The sequence below is a fragment of the Scyliorhinus canicula genome, chromosome 4 (genome assembly GCF_902713615.1).
Source record: "Scyliorhinus canicula chromosome 4, sScyCan1.1, whole genome shotgun sequence".
NCBI lineage: Eukaryota > Metazoa > Chordata > Chondrichthyes > Carcharhiniformes > Scyliorhinidae > Scyliorhinus > Scyliorhinus canicula.
This window is the reverse complement of record NC_052149.1, coordinates 12,923,213-12,939,055: the sequence shown is the minus strand read 5'-3', so window position 1 is coordinate 12,939,055 and position 15,843 is coordinate 12,923,213. Positions and strand designations below refer to the sequence as shown.

General features: G+C 48.2%; 1 protein-coding gene across 1 annotated transcript in view; it reads left to right on the top strand.

The window, feature by feature from the left end:
- Positions 1–12,865, top strand: part of LOC119964355 (interferon-induced protein 44-like) — a 67,147-nt gene extending 54,282 nt beyond the window's left edge. The window contains exons 7-8 of the mRNA XM_038793729.1: positions 6,099–6,199; positions 11,457–12,865. Coding sequence (XP_038649657.1) covers positions 6,099–6,199; positions 11,457–11,624 — 269 coding nt within the window. The 3' untranslated portion in view covers positions 11,625–12,865. The remainder of the gene's footprint in view (positions 1–6,098; positions 6,200–11,456) is intronic.
- The last annotated feature ends 2,978 nt before the right edge of the window (positions 12,866–15,843 follow it).

The window sequence follows — 15,843 nt, the reverse complement described above, 5'->3', positions numbered from 1 at the left end:
CATAATCAGCCAGGACCTCAGTGGGTACCCCTTATCCCCAAGAGCCAACCCATCATCTTGAGGTGGTCCTCGAAGACGCTGGGGATCTCCGGGTGTCCCAGGACGTAGCTGTCTGGCACGCTCCCTGGGAAACGTGCACACATGTGCATGATCCAGAAACAGTGGTCGCACGTGTGTTGAACATTCAGAGAGTGGATGCCCTTCCTGTTAATGAAGGGCACTCCCTGATATCCCGGTGTGCGCAAGGTGACAGCGTGCCACCAATTACCCCCGGAACCTGGGGCATCCCAGCGATGGCAGAGAATCCTGCAGCCCGGGAATCATGGTGGGCCTGGTCTAGCTCAAAGTTGATATCGTCTGATGCCCGGGCTCCAATCAGCATTCCGCGGCGAACCTGTCTGCTTCGGCGGGGACTGTGAAGAAGTGTTCTTTGCCCTGGTATGTGACCCAGAGCTTTGCTGGGTACAGCATGTCAAAGCGTACGCCATTCTTGTACTGTGCTGCCTTCAACCTGTTAAATTCTGCCCGCCGCTTGGCGCAATGCCCCGTACATTCTGATTCTGTGTCCTTCCCAGCTGAAGTTCTTGGACTGCCTGGCCCAGTGCAGGATTCTTTGCCGGTCTTGGTACCAGTGCAGTTTGGTTATTACTGCCCTTGGATGTTCCCCTGCTTCGGGTTTCAGTTGCAGCCAGTGGTGAGCCCTCTCTGTTTCTGGTGGGTTGGGGAAAGTCTCCCTTCCCACCAGGTTACCCAACATCTGGGTTATGTAGTTCGTGGGGTCCTTGCCCTCGACTTTACACCTCATTGCCCTGCATCATGACCAGCCTTGTGTGCTGATTGGCTCGTCCAATTGTCTCAGTTCCTGCCCCCTTCCACTCCTGGTCTCTGCTCGCACCCTAGACTGGCTTTTTCCGGGCATTTTTTCCTCTCTTTCTTTCCTGCCTCGTCTTACTAATGTTTGGGGAATGAATTGCCGGGTTTGCTGGCGTGTTTTCGGCACAAGGTGGCTATTTTACAGATCCATGGGAGGAGTAGACAGGCGTTTCTGTGGTTGAAAACGAGACTCCCGAATGGTATGTTGCCTCCCGGGTGCACGGGTCGGGGATGTCTCAGATCGGCTGCAGGACATACTGAAGGGGGCGGGTGAACAGCCAGTTGTCGTGGTGCATATAGGCACCAACGATATAGGTAAAAAAACAGGATGAGGTCCTACAATCAGAATTTAGGGAGTTAGGAGATAAGTTAAAAAGTAGGACCTCAAAGGTAGTAATCTCAGGATTGCTACCAGTGCCACGGGACAGTCAGAGTAGAAATTCAAGAAAAGTCAGAATGAATACGTGGCTTGAAAGATGGTGCAGGAGGGAGGGGGTTCAGATTTTTAGGATATTGGAACCGGTTCTGGGGGTAGTGGGACCATTACAAACCGGATGGTCTACGCCTGGGCAGGACTGGAACCAATGTCCTAGGGGGTGCTTTTGCGAACACTGTTGGGGAGGTTTTAAACTAATGTGGCAGGGGGGTGGGAACCAGATTAGGAAGTTAGAGGTCAGTAAAGAGGCAGCAGCTAAAGCCAGTAAGGTACTAGATAATAAACTCAATGTGACTAAGGGGAAGAGTAGACAGGGAAGAGATGATGATCGCAAAGGGACAGGTGGTCTAAGGTGCATTTGTTTTAATGCGAGAAGTGTAGCAGGTAAGGCAGATGAATTTAGGGCTTGGATTAGTACCTGGGAATATGATGTTATTGGTATTACTGAGACTTGGTTGAGGGAAGGGCAGGACTGGCAACTGAATATCCCAGGGTATAGAATCTTCAGGAGGGATAGAGAGGGAGGTAGAAGGGGTGGAGGAGTTGCATTACTGGTCAGCGATGATATCACAGCTGTGATTAAGGAGGGCACGATGGAGGATTCGAGCACTGAGTCAATATGGGTGGAAATAAGAAATAGGAAGGGTTCAGTAACATTGTTGGGACTTTACTACAGGCCTCCCAAAAGCGAGCATGAAGTAGAGATACAAATATGCAGACAGATTATAGAGAAATGTAGGAGCAATATGGTGGTTGTGATGGGAGGTTTTAACATTGAATGGGATTCGTGTAGTGTTGGAAGCGTAGATGGAGCAGAGTTTGTAAGGAGCATCCAGGAGAGTTTTTTAGAGAAGTATGTAAATAGTCCAACTCGGGAATGGGCCATACTGGACCTGGTATTGGGGAATGATCCCGGCCAGGTGGTTGAAGTTTCAGTCGGTGATTACTTTGGGAATAGCGATCACAATTCCGTAAATTTTAGAATATTCATGGACAAGGACGAGAGTGGTCCTAAAGGAAGAGTGCTAAATTGTGGAAAGGCAGAGTATAACAAAATTCGGCAGGAGCTAGGGAATGTGGATTGGGAGCAGCTGTTTAATGGTAAATCCACATTTGAAATGTGGGAGTCTTTTAAGGAAAGGTTGATTAGAGTGCAGGACAGACATGTCCCTGTGAAAATGAGGGATAGAAATGGCAAGATTAGGGAACCATGGATGACGGGTGGAATTGTAAGACTAGCTAAGATGAAAAAGGAAGCATATATAAGATCGAGGCAAAGCAAAACTGATGAAGCTTTGGAGGAATATCGGGAAAGTAGGACGAATCTCAAACGCGCAATAAAGAGGGCTAAAAGGGGTCTTGAAATATCTTTGGCTAACAGGGTTAAGGAAAATCCCAAAGCCTTTTATTCAAGAGGGTAACTAGAGAAAGGATTGGCCCACTCAAAGGCAAAAGAGGGAATTTATGCATGGAATCAGAGGAAATGAGTGAGATTCTTAATGAGTACTTTGCAGCGGTAGACACCAAGGAGAGGGACCTGACGGATGTTGAGGCTAGGGATGGATGTTTAAATACTCTAGATCATGTTGTCATAAGGAAGGGGGAGGTTTTGGGTATTCTAAAAGGCATTAAGGTGGACAAGTCCCCAGGACCAGATGGAATCTATCCCAGGTCACTTAGGGAAGCGAGGGTCGAAATAGCTGGGGCCTTAACAGATATCTTTGCAGCATCCTTGAGCACGGGTGAGGTCCCGGAGGACTGGAGAATTGCTAATATTGTCCCTTTGTTTAAGAAGGGTAGCAGGGATAATCCAGGGAATTATAGACCTGTGAGCTTGACGTCAGTGGCTGGCAAACTGTTGGAGAACATACTGAGGGATAGGATCTATTCACATCTGGAAGAAAATAGACTTATCAGTGATAGGCAGCATGGTTTTGTGCAGGGAAGGTCATGTCTTACAAACCTACTAGAATTCTTTGAGGAAGTGACAAAGTTAATTGATGAGGGAAGGGCTGTAGATGTCATATACATGGATTTTAGTAAGGCGTTTGATTAAGTTTCCCATGGCAGGTTGATGGAAAAAGTGAAGTCGTATGGGGTTCAGGGTGTACTAGCTAGATGGACAAAGAACTGGCTGGGCAACAGGAGACAGAGAATAGTGGTGGAAGGGAGAGTCTCAAAATGGTGAAGGGTGACTAGTGGTGTTCCACAGGGATCCGTGCTCGGACCACTGTTGTTTGTGATATATATATAAATGACCTGGAGGAAGGTATAGGTGGTCTGATTAGCAAGTTTGCAGATGATACTAAGATTGGTGGAGTTGCAGATAGCAAGGAGGACTGTCGGAGAATACAGCAAAATGTAGATAGATTGGAGAGTTGGGCAGAGAAATGGCAGATGGAGTTCAATCCAGGCAAATGCGAGGTGATGCATTTTGGAAGATCAAATTCAAGAGCGGACTATATGGTCAATGGAAGAGTCCTGGAGAAAATTGATGTACAGAGAGATCTTGGAGTTCAGGTCCTTTGTACCCTGAAGGTGGTAACGCAGGTCGATAGAGTGGTCAAGAAGGCATGCTTGCCTTCATCGGACGGGGTATTGAGTACAAGAGTAGGCCGGTTATGTTACAGTTGTATAGGACTTTGGTTAGGCCACATTTGGAATACTGCGTGCAGTTCTGGTCGCCACATTACCAGAAGGATGTGGATGCTTTTGAGAGGGTGCAGAGGAGGTTCACCAGGATGTTGCCTGGTATGGAGGGTGCTAGCTATGAAGAAAGGTTGAGTAGATTAGGATTGTTTTCGTTGGAAAGACGGAGGTTGAGGGGGGACCTGATTGAGGTCTCCAAAATTATGAGAGGTATGGACAGGGTGGATAGCAACAAGCTTTTTCCAAGATTGGGGGTTTCAATTACAAGGGGTCACGATTTCAAGGTGAGAGGGGGAAAGTTTAAGGGAGATGTGCGTGGAAAGTTTTTTACGCAGAGGGTGGTGGGTGCCTGGAACGCTTTGCCAGCGGAGGTGGTAGAGGCGGGCACGATAGCATCATTTAAGAGGCATCTAGACTGATATATGAACGGGCGGGGAACAGAGGGAAGTAGACCTTGGAAAATAGGTGACAGGTTTAGATAAAGGATCCGGATCGGCGCAGGCTGGGAGGGCTGAAGGGCCTGTTCCTGTGCTGTAATTTTCTTTGTTCTTTGTTCTTTTATCATGTTGCAGTTGTACAAAACTCTGGTGCGGCCGCATTTAGAGTATTGCGTGCAGTTCTGGTCGCCACATTATAGGAAGGATGTGGAAGCATTGGAAAGAGTACAGAGGAGATTTACAAGAATGTTGCCTGGTATGGAGGGAAGATCATATGAGGAAAGGCTGAGGGACTTGAGGCTGTTTTCGTTAGAGAGAAGAAGGTTACGAGTTGACTTAATTGAGGCATACAAGATGATCAGATGATTAGATAGGGCGGACAGTGAGAGCCTTTTTCCTCGGATGGTGATGTCTAGCACGAGGGGACATAGATTTAAATTGAGGGGAGATAGATATAGGACAGATGTCAGAGGTAGTTTCTTTACTCAGAGAATAGTAAGGGCGTGGAATGCCCTGCCTGCAACAATAGTGGACTCGCCAACATTAACGCATTCAAATGGTCATTAGATAGGCATATGGACGAAAAGTGAATAGTGTTGAGGGGCTCTGAGGGGTTTCACAGGACGGCGCAACATCGAGGGCAGAAGGGCCTGTACTGCGCTGTAATGTTCTGTGTTCTATGTGACGTGCGACTGCTCAGCACATTGTCGTCACTGGAGGTCAGCCCGTTATTATTTTGGTGCCTTTTACGTGAAGAATAATGCATCTAATATTATGATTGCTATTTCCAAACACTCAATGTTTATGTTGAATTTCTTTTTAAGCCTTTCCATTGGGCGGGATTCTCAGAGCATCACGCCGGGCCGGAGAATCGCCTCAAACGCGACACGCCGCCCCGATGCCGGCACGTGATTCGCCAAGGAGCCGAGTATCTGCCCCATTTGCGTCGGCGCGTTTGGCGCAGCGCCGGTCGTGTGCCGCTGTTGGCGACCGGGCCGCCCAGTCTCCGTCCTTGATGGGCCGAGCGGCTGAGCGGAAACGGCAGAGTCCCGCCGGTGGCGTCCACACCTGCTCGCAGCCGGCGGGAACTCTGCGCACAGGGTCGGGGGGCTGCCTGTGGGATGGGAGGGGGGGGTGGGGGGGGAGGGAGGTGGCAAAGGGGAGCTCCTTCACCGGGGGAGCCTCCAACAGCGTCTGGCCCGCGATTGGGGCCCACCGATCGGAGGGCCAGCCTCTCCAGCCCTAGCCCTATTTTGTTACGCGGCCCGTCCCCTGAACCCCCGTGCCATGTTGCGTCGGGGCCGGCGTGTTGAGGAAGTCCCCTGTACATGCACGGGTTGGCGCAGTGCCACTGCGCATGTGCGGGTTGGCGTGGCGTCCAGTTGGCCATGGGAAGGGAGGCTGGAGCGGCGTGAACCACTCCAGTGCTGTCCAAAATCGGTAGTGCCCACGCCCGTTTCGCACCGTCTTGAAACGCGATGGCGTTCACAATGGCGCGGACACTCTGCCTACATTTCAGAGAATCGTGCCCGTCAAGTTTTACTGTTTGTATATATTGTCAGAAGTGTCTTCTTTAAGATGAGAACTTAAATCACAGCCCCATCTGTTGTTCAATTCACTGTGTAATCTATAACATACCCTGTGAGTTGCGAGCAATGCTATGGGAGATCAGCTAATAAATAAATTCTTTCTTTCATCTAAAGAGATACCACAAGTTGTTTTATTAACCAAAGTGGATGAAGCGTGTCCTTTGGTTGGGGAAGACGTGACAAATGTTTATCGGAGTGAACACATTGAAAAAAAGGTACAAATTCTGATTTTCAAAGTTTAATCGTACACACTGACCAATGTATTGCAACAGAATTAATATTGAGGGCATAATAGGGACAGAAGAAGACAAGAAACAGGGCCAAGAATGAGGCCCTTCTACCCTTTGAATCTGCTCTGCCATTCAATAAAATCATGGCCAATCTTCTACCTCAACTCCACTTCGCCACATTATTTCCTGATCACTTAATTTCCGCAATATCCAGAATCACAGAATCCTAACAGTGCAGAAGGAGGCCTTTCGGCCCATCAACTTTGCACTGGCTCTCTGATAGAGCATTCTACCTAGTTCCACTCCCCTGCCTTATCCGTATAACTTTGCACATTCTTTTCAGATCGGAATCCAATTCCCTCTTGACAATCTCAATTGAATCTGCCTCTGCCACCCTCCAGTTTCGGACAGGACCAAAACATGTGAACATGGTTTGCGGGGCTCCTCCCACAATGCTCCGACACATCCTCCACCCCCTCAAAATGTCGGCTCATCCTTGCCCTCGTGAGGTGCGCCTTATACACGACCTTCAGCCCCAACCTCGCACCATCCCCTACTCGGGCTGGTTTAGCACAGGGCTAAATCGCTGGCTTTGAAAGCAGGCCAAGGCAGGCCAGCAGCACGGTTCAATTCCCGCACCAGCCTCCCCGAACAGGTGCCGGAAGCCTACTTGTGACAATAAGTGATTTTCATTTCATTTTGAGGTTGAGGCGTTTACCCTCCGGAGTACTCGTGTTGTAGTCAATATTCTTCCCGCTTCTGGACTGTGATAGAAAGATTCAACAACGCTTGTTAAGAAAACAAAACTCAGCTTTATTTGCAAATGTCTGCATGCAGAAATGGCTGAAACTTGGAGTCGGAAAGCAGTCAAATACAAACTGCTGGATCCTTTCCAAGTCTGCGCTGTTACAGAGAAATAGGACAATATTTATACATTATACGAATCAAGATAACGTGAATACAACTTGGTCAGGAATTTGATCAAAAGTAAAACATAAGCAATATCATAAAACTGCCGTCACCTTGCTGACCTTTGAGGACACGGGGTCTCATATCATTATCTTGTCTCTTGATCGCATGTTTAAGAAATGGAGCAGACTTGTTTAAGTATGATAAGAGATGAGTTCTGGCCTATCTTGTCATATTTAGACTGCTTTGGGTTATGACAAGTTAGTTTTATCAAGTTTACAGAGCCAGACAGTTTTCGGGTCAACTTGACCTTTTCTGCTTTCAATGCATGCTTTAGGCTATGAGAGCTTGGCTTTTCTTACTTTGTACTAAAAGTTGACCACTTTTCCCAGAATGCCATTATTTACTTTGTACAGCATCACACTCACACCACAGCCCATCCTCCATACTCTCCCCCAACCTTTCCTCCCACTTAGCTTTAATCGTCTCCAATGATACCTTGCCCTCCCCAGAATCTTCCCATAAATTGCCGACACCACCGCCTTCTCCATTGCCCCTGTGGTCAGTACCCCCTCCAACAACGTGGATGCCGGCACTATTGGGAACCTCTGAACTTCCTTCCTGGCAAAATCCCGGATCCCTCCTGACCCAATTCCTTACCTTTTCAGCATTCACCACCCGGTAATAATACAATAGATTCAGGAGGCTTTAACCCCCCCCCCCCCCCAATCTTCTCCATCTCCTTAAAAAATGCTTTTGGTAAAAAGATCGACAGGCACTGAAATATAAACACCACCCGTCCTGCCAGCGACAGAGGAAGACCATCCCACCTTGCCATGTCCGCCTTCATCTTCCCCACCAAATGAGTAAGATTGTACCTACGAACCCCCCCCCCCCCGCCCCCCCCCCCCCACCCCCAACCCCAGCACTGCACCACTTGCAACCCCCAGATATCCAAAGTAAGTCACCCCCCCGGAGCCATAACTACATTGAACACCCTCCTAAAATTTGAAAATAACTGCCTCCCTTTTACGAACCCCGTCTGGTGCTGCCCTATGACCTTCGGGAGGCACTCCTCCAACCTCACCGCCAACATCTTTGTTTCCATATTCAATAAAGTTATAGGCCTGTACAACCCACATTCTGTTGGATCCTTATCCTTCCTTAGCAGCAAGGAGATTGAGGCCTGCCCCAAAATGAAGTTACTGTGAAAAGCCCCTAGTCGCCACATTCCGGCGCCTGTTCGGGGAGGCTGGTACAGGAATTGAACCGTGCTGCTGACCTGCCTTGGTCTGCTTTAAAAGCCAGCTATTTAGCCCAGTGTGCTAAACCAGCCCCTGATATTAACACTGCAATGAAGTCACTGTGAAAAGCCCCTAGTCACCACATTCCGGCACCTGTTCGGGTCCCCGACTGCATCCTCACAATTGCCTCCTTTGTCTCCTGTGCCCCTATCACACCCTCTAATGTAGCCCTATCCTCCTCCCCCAACCTTGTGTATTCCAAACCGTCCAGGAATTCCTGCACCTCCCGATCCTCCCCCGGTGGTTCTGACCTATACAAATTCTCGTAAAACTCCTCGGACACTCTTATGATCTGATCCAGGGGCACCACCAATTTTCCCCATCCTGTCCAGCACCTGAATGATTTCCCTTGCCGCCACCTTCCTACGAAGTTGACCTGCCAACATGCGCCCTGCCTTCTCCCCATACTCAAACTGCTCCCCTCGCCTGTCTCAATTGGCGCACCACCTTTTCCAAAACCATGTCCACCCAATTTGGTGCATAGCCCAAAATTGCTATTAGCCAAGTACTCCAATCCCTTAACCCCAGCCAACAGCACCTTCCCTACCACAAAAAAAAATCTATCCTCGAATAAACCTTATGGACCGAGGAGAAAAACAAATACTCCCGCTCCCCCGGGTACAAAAACCTCCAAGAGTCCACTCCTCCCATTTCCTCCATAAGCCCAGTCAACGCCTTCACACCCCCCCCCCCCCCCCCCCCCCCCCCCCCCTCCCCCTGACTGGGCAAGCGAGTGTGGCTGTGACCTATACAACTTTGGCTCCTGCACCAAGTTCCAGTCCCCTCCCCCACTATCACCTCATGCGAACCCAAGTCTGGGATGGCCCTACATACCTTCCTCATGAACCTTACATCATCCCAGTTAGAACAAAGAACAATACAGGCCCTTCAGCCCTCCCAAGCCTGTGCCGACCATGGCACCTGCCTAAACTAAAACCGTCTGCACTTACGGAGTCCGTATCCTTCCATTCCCACCCTAATCATATATTTGTCGAGAAGTCCCTTAAATGCCGATATCGTACCTGCTCCCACCACCTCCCCAGGCAGCGTCTTCCATATATTTACCACCCTCTGTGTAAAAAAACTTGCCTTGCCTTGCACATCTGTTCTAAACTTTTCCCCACGCACTTCAAACCTATGTCCCCTAGTACTTTACTCTCCTAACCTAGGAAAGAGCATCTGGCTATCCACACTGTCCATACCATAATCTTGTAGACCTCGAGCATGCCACCAACCTCCTCTCCAATACCCTGTCACTATAACATACCTACCCCACTGGTTCACCAACACGTCATCACTTTCTCCATCTGGAACCTGACTGTTTTACTAACCAAAACTGCTACCCCTCCGCGCCCTGCTATCAAACCTCGAATGAAACACATGGCTAACCCAGCCCTTCTTCAGCCTCACATGATCCTTCACCCTCAAATGAGTCCCCTGCAGCATAACCACATCAGCCTTCAAACTTTTTAGTTGCTCGAGCACCCTCGACCTCTTCACTGGTCCTCCCAACCCCCTCATGTCCCACTTAACTAACCTAACCACCGCCGCCCCCCCCCCCCCCCCCCCCCCACCGTCCCCCTACCTTCCTATCCACCATCATCGTGACTCTGGGTCCTGCCCACTGGACCTGAACCGGCCCCATCCATTGTTACTATTGAACCCCTCCTTCCTCCCAGAATCCCCTATCCACTTCCACGCGAACACACCTCGCCCAGTGCAGTATCGGTCCCCTCCCTGCTTTTTCAGGCTTCCTCGACCCATCAAAACCTGCTCACCAGGCTCCAATGTCCGCAGCCCCTACCACCCCACCATACCTCCATTCACTAGCTAACTTAAGCTTGCTAGTGTGTGGGCCTCTGCCTAGGCTCCCCCCCCCTCCCCGCAGTCCAGTCCCAGGAAAACAACAAGAAAAAACATACCCCCCTCAGCCCGACATGCCCCGTGCAACATACAGATCTCAGAAAAAACCCGTCACTACAAAAAACAATTGCAAAACGTAAACCATATAACAGCATGAAATAAATATAAAACAAAACCATATATATATCTCTTCCAACTTCCCTTCCATGGTCCGCGACCAATCTTCAGTCCCATTCCCCAAGCCTTCACAAACGCCTCTGCCATTTCCACCGTCTCAAGATAAAAGTCTCTGGAGTTGTAGGTCACCCTCAACTTCGCTGGGTGCACCACTCCAATCCCCACTCCACTGTTGTATAATGCCGTCTTTACTCGACCGAAAGCCGCTCGCCTCCTTGCCAGTTCCACCGTTAAGTCCTGGTAAATGCGAACACCAGTGCCAGCCCACTGCACCTCTTGCTTCTGCTTCACCCAACCCAGGACCTCCACCCCTTCGGGCAGGCCTACAATCCTCAAATTGTGCCACCTCGAATGATTTTCCAAGTCCTCCAACTTTGCTCACAACCCTTTGTTAGCCTCGACCACCCTCTGCAGCTCCTCCCTCATCGAGGTGAGCTGATCGCTGTGCTGCAACATGGTCTCCTCCACTACCTTAATTTTCTCACCCTGCTCCCGCACCTCGGCCGGTGCCTTCGACACAGCCACCCTCACCGGGGCGATTGCCTCCTCCACCAACACTTTCAACGCCACCGTCATCTCCTTCCTCAACACCTCCATGTGCTTTGCGAACTGCTTCTCCAACTCCAAAGCCATCACCTCGGTCATCTTCCCTGCCATAAGCAGTGCAGCCCCACCCAGCAGCCTAGCCTCCACCATCTTGCCAGCTCCCGGGCTGGCCCTGTCACTCAACGGTGAACCCTCACCTCCTCCCTCCTTCACAGTGGCTTTCTTCTGATTTTTTGACATTTTCCACCTTCCTTATGCCTTCCTACACTCGATCATCAAAAAATTGCCACTGGGACTGGGCATTAAACTCCAAAAAACAAGCCTTGAGCAGGAGCCACCCAACGTATGACTTCCCCCTCTACATGCCACCACCGGAAGTCGAATCTAATGTCCTACTCATGCTTTTATGTGCCTTTTTCTTATATGTGTGTTTTTTTCCCTAGGTACTGGAAGTTGGAAAAAAACTCAGTGTGCCAGTTTCGTGCATCTTTCCTGTGAAAAATTATTGGTTAGATATTAACGGTGACGATCCTACGGATATGTTAATAATTTCTGCAGTGCTACAGATGTTGCGATATGCAGATGATTATTTTCAGAATCTGGATGACTAACTGTCAGTGTATTGGATTGTTTTCCATCAGTCCTATCTTTTTTTACGTGTGATATTTCCAGAATAGTTGCACCTTAATCTGAGTGAATTTAAGAACAATCTTTCCTTTGTTTCACAGCAAGATGGCGCCGGAGCGAGGCGACTCTCTGCGAGCTCTCCCTAACAGATCCTCTTTTTATTTATCTTATAATCGTTCTAATCTTTTAAAATTTAATTCTAAGACTAACATTATTACTAACCTCTCTCTTTTACCTTGTGTTGCCCTATTATGTATTTTCTTTTATTTCCTTTTCTTTCCATGTACTTAATGATCTGTTGAGCTGCTCGCAGAAAAATACGTTTCACTGTATCTCGGTACACGTGACAATAAACAAATCCAATCCAATCCCTGGGATCTCACAATTTTGAATAGTTTAAAACTAACCTGGTTTAGAAAGATACTCTTGTTACTAGTGTAATGATGCGGAGATGCCGGCGTTGGACTGGGGTGGGCGCAGTTAGGAGTCTGACAGCATCAGGTTAAAGTCCAACAGGTTTATTTAGAATCACGAGCTTTCGGAGTGTAGCTCCTTCACCAGGTGAGTGATTCCAAATAAACCTGTTGGAATTTAACCTGATTGAGTAAGAAAGGGTTTAATCAAATTGCTCTGAAATTTTATAATGTTCAATTACTTTTGAATCATTTTTTTCTTTTGCTTATTAAATAAAGAGATATAAGTCAATTTTGATACAGTGACCATTAAATTGCTGCATTAAGACAGCTTAAAGCAATGGCCAGTTTGATCTCTAATTAAAATATATTCCAGTGTATACTGATGTGTACATTTCAGAGATATTTTACAGAAGGAAATTCTTCTTTTTAGAAATAGGTGAATGGTATAGACTTAATTTAGAAATGTCTTCATTTGGTGGAATAGCAAGTACAGTAGTGAGACTATTGTTAAAACATCAATGTCAGGGAATTGTTCTTATCTCTGGAAAAGAAAAATGAGTAAAGCTAGTTATTAATAAGGGCTAGGCTTACTAAAAGTCAACAAATGGGTTTGGATTATGAAATGCAGAAAAAATGTTGATTTCTGTATGGGAAGGGGTAAGACAAAGATATAAAAATAGGTGAAGAAATGTGCAGAGGCCTAACTGCTGAGCTCAGAATGGTAACATGTTTGAATTCTTTGACTAAATGCGCATTTGTTTGGTGACTGCTTATTAATGTATCCTTAATAAATCAGCAACCTCTTGATATCCAGTGTCTTTGAGTTCAATTGATTTGGGAAGTGAATTACAGATAAGAACACGCCTCTCCTCTCTACCAGTCGGAAGCAAATCATTGCCTTCACATTGGAATTCAGAAGAATTGGTCTGAATCTTAGAATTAAACTGCTTTCAAAGCAAAATGAAGGAAAAATTAAAATTCAAAATCATGTTAAGCTTGTGTTATAAAGTCAAGCTTTTTATCAAAGCTGGCGTTATTTTATCGTGCTTAAACCTCAGGTTGAATTTTTAAAATACTCAAACAGCATTATGGCTAGTGACTTCAAACAGTTTCTAAGATGGAAAAGAATTGCCTGCTGTACCTGGCACGTTCCAAAACCATTAAAATAAAGTCAGCCTGTCTAGAAGACCACGTCGGTAACAATCACCTGAGAGAATGTGAATGAACCATTGTCGGACCGAACGAACCATTGTCAGACCGATTCACAAAGCATCCAGACGACCTGAGTGTTTTGGTGAGGTAGACTAACATTAATGAGCTAGTAATATTCTGGGGACACAGCTTCAAATCCCACCACAGCAGCTGGTAAAATTTTAATTCATTTAATAAATCTGGAATTAAAAATCTCGTGATGACTATGAAACCATTGCTGATTGTCATAAATACCATTTAGATTCCACTACCTGGGGATCCAAATAGCCCATGACTGGAAAGGGATCCACAAATGGAACCTCACCAGCCTGACGGAGGAAGTAAAAAAGGACCTGCAAAGATTGAACACACTCCCACTCTCCCTCGCTGGGAGAGTCCAGACGATCAAAATGAACGTACTGTCCAGGTTCCTCTTCCTGTTTAGATCCATTCCGATCTACATCCCCAAGGTCTTTTTCACAGCTGGACAACCTAATCATGGCGTTCGTATGAGGGGGGAAGAATGCTAGGATCCCAAAGAAGGTCCTACAAAAAACAAAATCCAGCGGGGTGCTAGCCCTCCTAAACCTACAATTCTACCACTGGGCGGCGACGGCCGAGCGAATAAGGGGATGGATCAAGGAGCCAGAAGCCGAGTGGGTGCGTGCGGAGGAGGCCTCCTGCGTGGGGACCTCCCTCCGGGCCCTCGCCACGGCGGCACTCCCATCCCCACCCAAAAAACACTCCAGCAGCCCGTTGGTGATAGCCACCCTCCTATCCTGGAACCAACTACGGCAGCAATTTGGCCTGACCAAAATGTCAGACAAAGCTCCCATCTGCAACAACCATAGGTTCACACCAGCACTAACTGACGCCACCTTCAAAAGGTGGAGGAAGGACGGAGGGACACTGACAGTCAGGGACCTATACACGGACGGCAGGATCGCAACACTGGACGAACTGACAGAGAAATTACAGCTAGCCGGGGGAACGAGCTAAGGTATCTGCAGCTTAAAAACATCCTATGAAAGGAGACCAGGACGTACCCACAACCGCCACGACAGACACTACTGGAAGAACTACTGGACGCAAGCATAGTAGACAAAGGAAACTGCAGTGACATGTATGACCGACTGATAGAAAGGGCCGACATCGTACTGGACGCAACAAGAAAGAAATGGGAGGATGACCTGGGGATTGAGGTAGAGTGGGAACTCTGGAGCGAAGCACTGCATAGGGTCAACTCCACCTCCATGTGCTCAAGGCTCAGCCTGACACAGCTAAAAGTGGTACATAGAGCCCACTTAACAACCACCCGTATGAGTAGGTTCTTCCCGGAGGTGGAGGATAGATGTGAACGGTGCCAAGTAGACCCGGCCAACCACGCCCACATGTTCTGGTCTTGCCCCAGACTGGCGGGGTACTGGACAGCCTTCTTTGAGGCTATGTCCAAAGTGGTGGAGGTGAGGGTGGAGCCATGCCCGAAAGTGGCGGTGTTCGGGGTCTCGGACCAGCCAGATCTATTCCTGGGGAGGAGGGCGGACGCCCTTGCCTTTGCCTCCCTGATCACCCGCCGTAGAATCCTGTTTGGCTGGCGGTCAGCAGCACCACCCAGAGCTGCAGACTGGCTTTCCGACCTCTCGGAATCTCTCCAAATGGAGAAAATCAAATTCTCCATCCGAGGGTCAGACGACGGCTTCCACAGAACGTGGGAGCCATTCACGCGACTGTTCCGGGACCTTTTTGTGGCCAACGAACAAGAGGAAGAATAGCCGGGTGGCCAAGAATCAGGGGAAAGTAGTCAAGAAGCAGGGGAAAGTAGCCAAGGCATGAAATGGATAGATAGGCCGGGAGGGAGGGAGGGGGGAGACAGCTAAACCTGAGGAAAGAAAGGCGAACCGTTGGGGGGTGGGGGGGAACAAGAAAGGAGAACCAGGGAGGAGGGGGTGGGGGGGGGGCAGGGAAATGGGAGCCGGAAGGAAGGCACGGGATACCAAAACGAGCATGACATCTCCAGGAGCGGGGAACAAGGAAAATAAAGACGGAGGACGGGAGGAGCAGCAGAAGCTGAGGCGAGCGCGAGACGGCAGCGAGATCCGTCCAGGAGAAGCAGGCGGCAACAACACAAAACACAGCCAAGTATCGCACACTGTAATTATCTCCCCAGTACCCAAATGTATATTTGCCTCCCCAATCCCACCTTCCCCCCCCCCCCCCCCGCCCAAACAGTCGCCTACTTACGTGTTGTAAAGAATTTTGCCAGGTGCACAGAGCTTCCGCTGTCGAGCTGGTGCACAATACCCCACCAGTTATTCTATTTCATTTTTTACTGTATTTTTTTTTACTTTGTACTATTTTCTTCTCTTTGGTATGTTTGGGTGTGCCCTTCTCTTCTATATATGTGTGTATATATATATATGTGTTTCTTATCCTGTGCACATAACGGTAATTATACTTTGTTCAAAAACCCAATAAAAAAACATTTATTAAAAAAAAATAAAAACCATTTAGTTCACTAATGTCCTTTAGGGAAGGAAATCTGCCATCTTAGCTGGTCTGGCTGACATGTGACTCCAGACCCACATCAATGGGGTTG